The 12,174-nt window shown below is 25.4% G+C and overlaps 1 protein-coding gene across 10 annotated transcripts; it reads right to left on the reverse strand.

The window, feature by feature from the left end:
- Positions 1-136: 136 nt before the first annotated feature.
- On the reverse strand, positions 137-10,931 carry LOC100649965 (sodium/hydrogen exchanger 7). 10 transcript variants are annotated; one of them, XR_007225513.1, is made up of 14 exons: positions 10,635-10,931; positions 9,716-9,942; positions 9,545-9,622; positions 9,380-9,456; positions 8,912-9,121; positions 8,583-8,833; positions 8,287-8,489; positions 7,934-8,199; positions 7,808-7,859; positions 6,447-6,503; positions 5,080-5,283; positions 4,893-4,979; positions 1,624-2,108; positions 137-1,265 (listed from the first exon to the last, which is right to left on the reverse strand). XR_007225513.1 is itself a non-coding variant. In XM_012312718.3 (14 exons), the coding sequence occupies exons 1-14, from the start codon at positions 10,876-10,878 to the stop codon at positions 1,176-1,178; spliced, it is 2,037 nt and encodes a 678-aa protein (XP_012168108.1). In that variant the 5' UTR covers positions 10,879-10,931; the 3' UTR covers positions 137-1,175. The 10 variants fall into 10 exon arrangements, 9 of the variants coding, with proteins under 9 accessions (XP_012168108.1, XP_012168106.1, XP_012168111.1 ...); XM_012312718.3 differs by having other exon boundaries at positions 2,103-2,108; positions 5,080-5,268; XM_012312716.3 differs by having other exon boundaries at positions 2,103-2,108.
- Between the last annotated feature and the right edge of the window lie 1,243 nt (positions 10,932-12,174).

Raw genomic sequence — 12,174 nt, forward strand, 5'->3', positions numbered from 1 at the left:
TATTACATGTCATTTAAAATATGTTTAAGTTTTTACTTATAATCATTTTCACAGAAGAATTTTATAATTTATATTGTAAGTTTTGTGAGGCTTGGCACAGTTTATAATTTCTGTGTATAATAATCTTTCCAATAAATTGTTTTATGTTGATTGATTTAATTTTTAGACCACTTATGCATATACAATTACAAATTATAATACAAATGGTATGTATTTGTGTTGTTATCGCATGTTAAGTGTCCTGCACCTTAAATGCAAATATTATTATATATGCCAGCAAAATCAATTTGCTGAAAATTAAATTCTTCATCCAAACAAAGTTAACTTTAAATTATTGCGAGATACATCCAAATATAATAATTTAAAATTATGTTTTCAACATAAGAATACTAAAATTCAATCATATTAATTTATTGTCATTGTATTGATGTAACTATTTTTTTCGGAATTTATTTTTATATTTAATTTAATTTTACAAATTTAAAATTTCTAACAAAAAATATTACTTCTTATTCCTCTTTTGTCACATTGTGTTATGAATTATTATATTCAAATGCATAATGCAACTGTTAGTTGGTGTCACATTAACTTATTTAATTCAATAACGTTTTAAAATAAATTTTCTATGATAATTACTACAAACCAGGACCTCCACTGAATTATAAATTATATACCAAGTGAAAAATATAAGTTATATTTATTGATTTTTATATAACTGATTCGTTGGTACTGCATATAACAAAACTTTGTTACATTTAGTACAACCAATAAATGTAATATATATGTTGCTAACATAGTAACATATAATTCATATATATACACACATGCATATAGATTATGAAAGATTTTGTCAATAATTTTGTCAAGACTTGTCCATGACAATCAAAAGATAATAATGTAATAATATTAATTATAAAATTAAAATAATATAAGTTACATTTATTATAATAGTATACACTCACATTTCATTAACAACTTATATGATTTATTTTTTATAATATCTAAATAAAAACAGCAAGTAATAGAAACATCTTCCAAATTCTATTTATGATGAATAGTATTAGATATAATATTTTGCACAGATCTTTTAAGCTTTTCAAATAAATACATTTATCAGTTGCACATATAATATTACACATAAAAAGGTAAGTTTATTTACCAATATCAATTAGTCTCTATAAATGTTTGCCGACCAAACCTGGCAAGGCGACGCGTGTGTGCAATGGTAGTGGTCCCGGACTAACTTCTCCCATCACAGTTCCCAGCTGCCCCACAAAGTATTAAATAGATCAAGAATTCATCTTTAGATTCTTACACATTATTTAATATACCGAATAAAATTATTATTGGTTTCGTATATGTAAAATTTCTTCATAAAAATCATTGCAACAAAATCAGTAATGTGTACAGGTTTAAGTCAACATCTAAGAATCTACTTTTATGCAAGTACCATAATTAGAATAAATAGACTATCAAATAAGGAGAAGGTTTGTTATTTACTGATAATTTCTTTTCATAATTTAGAAATGTAGCAAATAATTTTTGTAAGTTCAATATATCTAACAAATGTATTTTGTAATTTTTTGCCTTCTCCCTATCATTTATTCTTTGTATAATACTTACATTCAATCTTTTGTTGTCAATGTCACTTGTTATCCAAAATATTGGATAATACTTCCCAAAGAAAATAAATACCAGGAAAATATAATTAACATTTATAGAAGCTATAATACAATAGTAATATATAACATTTGACACCAACATTGCATACGCACATACCTATGTCATACTTTTCTCATTAAGTATTATCTGAGATGTTGATTACAATCTATCAGAAAGCATGTTTCGTATCATTTGAAGAAATTAAAATTTATTTGGTATCAAAATTAGAGAATGTTAGAAATTAAACATACTGAATTAGAGTCTGTGTAAAATAACATTAATGTTAAGTAGTATAAATATTTATGGCATATTGAACAACAAAGAGAGTCATTACTTAATGCTTAAATCAATGCAGCCAAATTCCCCCAAAAATGTATACAACTTCATAAATTATATTAGATTTACTCTTATAAATGTATTCTGTTTGGAGAGCTCCTTACATGTGTCTGTGGAGAAACCAAATATAAATAAGCAATATATGCTGTAAAAATATTTAAAAAATAAAAATAAATGTAATAAAAATAATACTTCACACAAAGATAAAAAATTATTTACACAGAACTAAAAACTTTTTCCCCTAGAAAAATATGAACATAACTGCAACATGTTTATCATTATTAAAATAAGTTATTTGCCGATTGCACAATAGTATAATTTTTAAAAAATTCTGAATAAAATATTAATAATACTCTATTATAATTTACTAAAATCTCTTCTTTAAATATAAAATATATAAAATTGCAAAACACTTATACAATTCATTTTTTCTTGACCACATCAATAAACTACACCAAATAAAATTAAGTACATGTGCACTAAATGATATGCAGTGCTATTTAAAACTTACACCAACAATTAAATGTAAACAAAAGTAGTATAACTATATAGTGAGAAATATTGGTAAATAATGTATAGAAAGCAGATGTAAAAGATTATTTTTCCTGCAGAAATTACTTGTTACTAATAGCATAAGTAGTGTGCAAGCGGCAACTTTTAGATAGCATTTCTGATATAAAAATTAATGCCTGAAAAGTAATTTGGTTTCTCAGGCTACATGCAATAACATTCATTAAGTGATAGACATAAACCAGATCCTTCTCCAATATTGCTATGAATAAATAAAATGTACGAAAAAAAAATAAATTGTAGAAATGATAGGACAATATTTGCTTCATAAACCTCATAATGATATTAATGATTTGGTGTTAATGAAGTATAATGATATTTAGAAAGCTTTAAAAATTTCAGATTAATGAATTGAACACTGAAAATTATGTTTAATGTTCAATTACAATATGTTTAAAAATTTTAGTGGTTTTATATAAACTTTTAATATATATATAGATCAAAATTTTATCAGACTCTTTACTATAATTATTTTACTTATGTTAATACTTTCAAAGAAATCACAATATGTACATTTTAAAATTTGTTGTTTATGTGCTATGTGTCTTTTGATCTTTGTAATTTGCGTTTACATTAAAATACATTATATTTTGATATCAAGAAAATAAAAGGTGCGGCACAGATATTTTGTTCTATAATATTAGTCTAGCTTTAAGACTTAAAAGAAACACATATATTAAACATAACAATTTTAAATAACATTTCATAATTATGAACATAAATATAGAAAGTATAAACATGATGATTGATCTTTAAATAATAGATAAATACTATACATCAGATTTTTTAAATAAGAAAGTAATTTTTTGTAAATCTGCAAAGATTCAGAAATGTTTAGTAATGTAAATTCTGTTTAACATTAATGCAAAAATTAAAGGTATTATTAAAAAATTTTAATATATACAAAATAATTATTTTTAATAATTATTCCTACCCTCAAGTATAATATACAAAGCATTTAAAAATAATCTTCTGAAAACATTATTTTCAATGGCTTCTGTCTCGTTACAATGTTCTTAACGGAATAAATCCTTCCATTCCAATGATTCTTAGGTCCTCATCATCATCATCATTTCTTTTTCTCTAAAAAAATCGGTAAGAGCGCGATCAAATGTAGACTAAAAAATTTGCTCTAAATTGATAAAAAAGATATATATATATATATATACACATACATATATATATATATACACACACGCACACATATATATATATATATATATATTGGATAAAAACACAGGTTTTTCACATTTTAGTTAAATTAACAAAAATATTTTGAGTGTTCTTAAATATTATTTTAATAATAGACATTAAACATAATTTTCGAAGAAAAACGATTATTCATAAAAAGAAGAAATGAAATGATCTCTTTAACATTTAATCTGTTATGTGGATAAGGAAATGTCAAATTATAGTATTACACACATTTCGATTTTGAACAAATTTTTTCGAATAAACTCATTAATTCTTCACGTGTTTCTTACAAGTAATTACTGATAGTTATATATCGATAGAATAGTTGCATACATTTACTGCATCTGTAAAATAACTTTAGTAAGAAGACTATATATAGATTCATGCCTATATAGTAGCATTTCAACTTCAATATATTTTATATATGATTGTTTTTTGTCATTATAAAAACATTGTTAGTATTGTTAATAACCCACAAACCTAAATATGACAGTGATACACAATATTTTATTTTTATATTAACAAGATTTTATTTGAGTAATTAGTGTACACTTATGGTATATTTCATAAATAAATAAACTTCAGTATATATGTTATTCAGTTATTCAAATGTGTATCATTGCATATCTACAGTGAAGAAAAATAAGTTTTTCATGCATATTCTATACATTTTATATGAAAGGTTTTGGCATAAAGAATTACGTATTATGTTGAGAAGATACTATAAATAAGTGAAATCTATACAATTGCTAATACTGAAAACTTCGGACATTAAGTAGAAACATATATTACACCTAATACTAAAATGTTACTTTCATATAAAATGGAAAGGCTATGTTGTACAAGTGTTTTTATGTAAATGGTATAACGAAGAGATAATTTGAAACAATGTTTAAAATATAATTACATGAAAATTAGGTATAAATGATAAACTCATTCATACCAATGTAAGAAATATTTTCATACATAATTTTTATACAAAATTCAAATGTTTCAATTCAAATCCAGTACTTCTACCTTCTGTGTAAATTAAGGATTACATAAGGTTCATCTGGATTAGTGACATCTGTGCTGTTAGGCTGATAGCACGGATTAATAGTGTAATTGAGATTAGGTTGATGAAAACTCACCGGTTGAATACTACTCCTTCGACGCTCCAGTTCACGATCTTCAAGACAAAAATCTGAATCTGAATCTGCTTTTCTAACAGCTTCATCCTAACATAAAAAACACAAAAAATATCTAACATCTTCACTGTTTTAACTATTTTATCAACAGTTTTAATAAAATAAACATTTCTAAAATCATATATTATACCTGTGTCATTTGCTGTGTTGTTGTAAGAATCCTGGCTAAAGGTGTGCAACAAACTGGTAATGTTTCTAATAATGTAGGCCTGGAGTGAGTTAAAAGTGGTTTCATGTAGCGAGTATCAAAGTCACCCCAGATTCTAGCAAGTAATGCTTTTTCATTAGGTTTTATGCCACTGCCTGGTAATGATCCATCCTGCATAGAATTATACTGTGAAATGTGAAGGATATTTGGATTATCCATCCTGTATGATAATGATATTTTCTTTCAAATGTAATTAAGTATAAAATTATACTTATCAAAAATATTTAAAAGATGATGACAGTTTAAATAATTTATTAAATAAGAATTAAATGAATAACTTTAAATTATATGTATAAAAATAATTGAAGAACCATAGCACATATTATACAGAAATTCCATATCAAGATTAATTAACTTTTTATATCATAAAACATTTAGCATTATTATTAAGTATTAAAAACATGCTTAATTGTTTATCTTTATATTAGTATACCTTGTTAATTATGTTTGCATATGTTTTGTTAATGAATGTAAATGGATATGTATATATTTTATACACTACTAATCATCAACATACAGAATGGATAACAAAAATGATACAAAAGGAAATATTGAAGCACATGCAATTAGCAAATCAAACTGATGTTTAATAATGAAAATAAGACTAAAATTTTCTACATATATAAAGCAATAGTTACATTGCAATTAATTTTTATTATATATACATAAATAAATAGAAGCTGAATTTTTAGTTTGCACGATATAAACACAAGCATTTATAAATTTGTTAGCAATATCACTTTCAAAATGTTAAATTTTAAATAGAACATATTTTACAAATCTTTAACATAAAATAATAATTTCTGTGTCACTTTTGAAACTAAATCCTACCTTTAAAAATCGTTAGTATGTATTAATAGATATTAACATATTTATAATTCAATATTTAAGTCATAATAATAACAGAAATATTTATTTTGGTATCATTGTATTATTTTTGATAAACAATAATTCAATTAATGTAATATAACAATTAGTGGTCATTGCAAGCATTTTAATAAGATAATTTTTATTAAATCCCTTATTAAATACCATAATTTGATTATTTTACACATCTGTACTAATGACAGAAAGCAACTCAGACAATACTACTTATAATATACAAAACTATTTATATGTTGCATAGTCATGTAAGAGAAGATTAAATAACTACAAAAGTCTATAGCATCAAATTAATCTCAATGTAATAAACACAGGATTTATATATTTATATAGCAAGTTAAATGTACGAATTATTTGTTACCATATAAATAGCATAATTCAATTTTTGAATTAAAATGAAAACATACCGGCGGACTTCTCTCCCTATGTATGTCCAGATCTCCAAAGCCACCTTCGCCACCAGACTATTAACATTAGTACGTTAAATTCTAATCTTTTTATAATAATTATTAAGCGAAATTATTTAGAATTAACCAAGCATTTTTACCAACTTTGTTACAATGTAATTAGACATGCTGGATTTTCCAATAAGTTAAGTTCTAGTGCAAGCTATTTATGATTTTAGTAGTTTTTGTGCAAGAGTAACCCAAGGTTACTTAAGTGGAACTAGAAAACAAACATTTGCAAGTATAATCTTTTCGGACGTTTTTCAAACACAGAAATAAAGATTTTAAGAATTTTTAATAATAGTGTATAATATTAAAAGTGCACACCACAATAATTCGGAATATAATACTTGGGAATATATAAAGGATAGAAAATATAACAGTATGAGAACAATTTTGAAGCGTTCATGCGCAAATATTTTTACATTTTAATTCTTATAAATAAACTATACTCCTGAATAATTTAGATTATTTTATATTCAATAAATGATTTTGTATATATTGTGAATAAATGGCCCAGAAAGTCAACAATTAAAATATCTTTTGTTTCTACTTATATCAAATAATCTTTATTCAAAACATGTATTAACATAAATAAATTATAATCAATAACCAACATTCTGAGAATATTTTAAACCACTTCTAAACACTTAAAATACTTCCAGTTTTAATAATAATGATTTTAAACATTGATATAGTGAGCCAATATACTCTTTAAATTATAAATAATATTGGCTATTAATTAAAAATTACTATACTTTTATATAGAAAGAGATGCTTTCTGAATATCAACTATAACTAATAAGATTTAAAGATCAACATCTAATAAAAACTAATCTTATTAAAATTTTGCGTCTGACAACTTTTGATATACATTGTATTAACAAAAATTTATTTGTACCTTTTATTTGAATATATATTAAATAATAGATATTACTGTTTCATTATCTATATTTTATAATAATATATTTAATAAATATACATAAATAAACCTGTAATTTGCACAAAATAAAAAGAAACCACTATAAGTTAACAAGCAACATGACTAAAAGTATATGCATGAGAAAGAATCTGAGAAAGTTACAAAACATAAAATATTTAAAAAATAATATACTTTTAAAACATACATTAGCAATAGATAACCTAAACTACATGTTATTAATAAATATTACTATATTTTTTATACCAAAAATACATAAAAAGAAACCTAGCACACATTATATGTTAGTATAAATTCAATTTCATATTATTTATATTATTTCTGTAAAATGAAAACTAATATATGACTTTACAATAACTAAAAATACAAATGTAATACTTACACTGCGCATTCCATTGTGTGATAATCCTTCTATTTCTTCATCTACTCCAACTCTGAAAGAGCGTAATTTATTTAAATAAATAAATTATAAGAGAAAAATAATAAAAAAGATATCTTTTACACTTACGGTATATTAAACCAGCTCAAAAACTGGGTTGTTGCACCACCCTGGAAAATGACTGTCAGAATTACAATTAAACTCGTTGTTGTTAACATAGCCTGCCGAGCATCGGATACAGTATTTCTGATGGCCAGAGCAAAACTCATGGCTCCACGTAAACCAGCAAAAAATAACATATGCTGATAATTTAACGATATCTTTGGTTTTCGCGCTAAATTCAATATAAAAGATAATGGATATACATTGGCTGCCCGACCTAGTAATGCACAAAGCTATAATAAGGTGGTTAAGGTTTCAATGTTACATGTATGTTCGATATATAATATATGAAGTTAAACATCATTAAATGATAAGGATACAAATCCTGCAAAAATAAATCCTGGATCGAAATGGTGTTTCGGAAAAGTAAACATTGTAACACCAATGTAACTGAATATAAAGTTCTCAGCTAAAAAATTTAAGAGTTCAAACAATTGTTTCGTCCGTTGCCGCGAATCCGGACTTAAATTATTATATGTGTAATGTGCTTGACAAATACCACAAAATAAGACAGCGACTACACCTGTATGTAAATAATTATTTTAAATATTAACTACATTAATAGAAAATATCTACATGAAAATTCAAGGTAATGTGGGATTTTTATGAATGTTACCTGTAAGATCAGATGCTTCAGCAATTAAGAATGTGCTATAAGACATTAAAACAAATAATGCTGATTCCAAAAGTGGAAAATCTCTGACTCTAGTAAATTTAGTTAACAAAGCAGTGATACAGCCCATGGTAGCACCAATAAATAAAGATAAGCTAAATATTCCAACAAAATCACCAAATGCTTGGAAAAATGCTACAGTTTCAAATCCACCTGAACCTGACTGATAACGTTCTCCATAATTCTGTATGGCACTACAATAGAACATATAATTTATGTGTGTATTTGATTGAGACTTGTTGCTGACATTTGTAATGTTTTTATATACATACCCACTAAGTACAATTGCAACTGCATCATTTAACACACTTTCCCCAAATACTAAAGCATATAAATTTACATCTACATGTAAATCATTAAAAATAGAAATTATTGTCAGTGGATCCGTAGGAGATATTAATGCACCAAAATATAAGGTATCCAAAAATGTAAATGAAGCAGACAGATGTGGTATTAATTGCACAAAGGCGTACATCAAAGCTCTGAAAAGAAGACAAATGGTATACATATCAGAGAAGAGCATAATTAAAAAAATATATCATTATATTACAAAGAATTTTTCCATATCTGCAGCCTATGAGGAAAACAACAGATATATTCAATCTAAATGACCTATGGACATAAAATTATCACAAGAAACGTTCCACGCAAAAACTCTAAATAAATTTATTATTGTGACATGAAAGTAATTGCGTACTTATTAATCATACATACTTCTCATTAAAATGTGAAAAACATACCCAATAACAAAAGCTGATATAGATGTTCCAATTAAAGCATACATAAGAATCGCTCCTAAGTTTCTAAAGAAGTATTTCTGAAATAAAGAAATATCAAATTCTATGGTGTTTCATATTGTATTATATTATACAATAAATATAAAAAACAAATATACTGTTACTTACACGTTTTAAACTATACCCAGCATGGAAAATGATTGGTGGTAAAATAATGTTAAAAAATATTTCAGGATCAAAGGTGGCCTGTTAAAATTTTATATTTTTATATAATTAGTTTTTCTACTGTCTAATTTAATTTTAGTTTAATAGAGATAGAATAATTGTATTAAATAATACCTTCAAATCTATCTCATTATCCTGCTTATAAATCTCTCCCCTAAATGAATAGGCAAATGTCTTATTTTTAATGACACCACCTCCTTTATCTTCTGGAAAACGTAACCATAAGGTATCTGGAGGAACTGATTGATTATATTTACTACTGTTGTCTGGCACAACAGGCATATGAAGAATGGTACTACTTGTTGTGAAACCATAACGAATTATTGCCCCTATAATTAATCCTAAAAAGACATATATGAATAATTAATTTCTAATTTCTTAAAAGATTTAAATAATACAATTATTTTTCATAATTTGTCTATGATAAAATGATTATAACTTATATACAATTTAAAGTCATTAACAATTGATAATCAATACTTTACATGATGATAAATTATTCTTTTTTTAAATTTTATTAAATCTTATTTTTTTATTTACACAGGTGTATGTACATGTATATACATTGTATACATAGATGATGTAATATTTATAATGTAATATCTTTTATATTCGTAAAAATAGATAAAATATACATAAAATAAGATATTGAATAATTTTAGGAATCAGTTTCATTACTTATACTTTTCAAGGAGATGTTATTTTTATATAATCATAAATACAATTATTTATAAAAGGTATAAAATATTTAATTACAAATAACTACAATTAAATATATTCTTTTAATTTATGTATAGATAAAATCAAATTAGCTTATAATATCAGAATTTAAAAGCATACAAGAAAGATATCATATGTATATATAAAAAAATATATAGATCTGAGACAGAAAAGTATTTAATATGTATTATATTTATGCAGTAATAAAATGACAAATATTATAGCTATAAATAAAAACTATTAAAATTTGCAAAACGTGCGCGTTATTATTACGTTTATACTACGTAAACATAAACTATAGCAGACGACTTACCGTAAATGACAGCTAGACCAGTTTCATGGAGGAACCTAAGACGACGATGCTTAAATGTCCATATTGTTAAAACAGTTAATATCAATAAAAATGTATATAATAAAAGATTTAAACTATCGAGTCTATGTAACAACTGTGCTTTTGCGTCTAATTCAATATCTGTCGCGGCTCCATTACATGATTTTAACAAGAAAATACATAAAATTCCGAGGAGGAGAATTCGTGCATCACCTCTCACTGCCATCTTTACTTTGCAACCATTTTCTAACCGTACTGTCAGTTCAGCAGTATGACCAACTGCGCATTCAATACAGTTGTCATGTATCGTTATAGCCAGGTAGCTCCCCGTAACGTAACTTTTAAGAACTTTTATTTATTGACGCGCGCGTATGACTCCGTGTAGCGCGACAAGTATGAATTTGTGCAGCAACGTAACCGAAGCAACAATGAGCAAATGGATTTTAACAAAAGATTTATCGATTAAATGTCACAATTATTTATTAATGATAACTATAATCATTCTTCATTTTGTATATTTACTTTTACTACCATAATAAAGCATATTGACAAGGCATAAATCGCTCACTTTTCTATATGATTAACTCCAATCAAATTCACTTTTATTATCATTATTAATTAATAATAATTTTTCTTGTTAGGTAGTAAATAAATTGCATTTTGTTATGTAAAATCCAAGAACATAAATAGACCGAACAACGACACAAGAGAAAGGATTGTAACTTAGAGTTCAGTGTCCATTTCTTAAAAACATAAAAATTGTAATAGTTCAAAACTTATTTTGTAATTAATTATCGAAATACAGGTATTTTGTTTTGAAGTTTATTTTGTTTAAATAAAAAGGAAAATTCAAAATTTTTTAAAAAGATACAACTTTATTCAATTAGGTATTGTACATTTTTGTCGATGACCTTTTTCCATCTTTCAAGCAGTATTATAATTCCATGTTCATAAAACTTCTGACTTTTACTAGCAAAAGACTGTATTAAATGTGATTTTACATCATCAGCGTCATTAAAAAAATAATAATCTGAAGGCGCAAGGTTAGCTATATGGTACAGCTATATGGTGGATGTGACAACACATCCCAACCTAGTTCCAATAATTTTTGGCAAGTGACCAAAGATGTGTGGGGCTTTGCATTATCATGCTGGAAAACAACATCCTTACGATTTGTCAATTCTGGTCGCTTTTCTTGAACTGTATCGCTCAGTTTGGCGAGTTGTTGAATGTACACATTTGAATTAATCGTTTGGTTTCTTGGTAAAAGTTCAAAGTACAAGATTTCTTTATATAAACGAAAACACGCTAAAGGCGAACAAAAAGATCTCAATAGATTCAGTTGGATAGTTCAATTGTTTAGTATTTTCCAGTAGAGTTGTATATTTGGCAAACCAATTTTGACGCTGCTTTTTTTTCAAGGCTTCATTCCCATGTACGACACGTACATGGTTGCGACATGCTTGCGATGCGTTCTTGACTTTTCGGAAATAATATAATAAGATATGTCTGAAATGCGCGA

This window comes from Bombus terrestris, chromosome 10, assembly GCF_910591885.1.
Source record: "Bombus terrestris chromosome 10, iyBomTerr1.2, whole genome shotgun sequence".
In the NCBI taxonomy this organism is placed as follows: domain Eukaryota; kingdom Metazoa; phylum Arthropoda; class Insecta; order Hymenoptera; family Apidae; genus Bombus; species Bombus terrestris.

What these genes read in the sequence shown, in the direction of transcription:
- LOC100649965 (XM_012312715.3), bottom strand. Translation starts at nt 10,878, where the DNA reads ATGGCAGTGAGAGGTGATGCACGAATTCTCCTCCTCGGAATTTTATGT. An exon ending in TGGTCTAGCTGTCATTTACG is followed by an intron (nt 9,943 to 10,634) that starts GTAAGTCGTCTG and finishes ATGTCTTTTTAG; the next exon opens with GATTAATTATAGGGGCAATA. An exon ending in GTTGCAATTGTACTTAGTGG is followed by an intron (nt 8,834 to 8,911) that starts GTATGTATATAA and finishes GTTCTATTGTAG; the next exon opens with TGCCATACAGAATTATGGAG.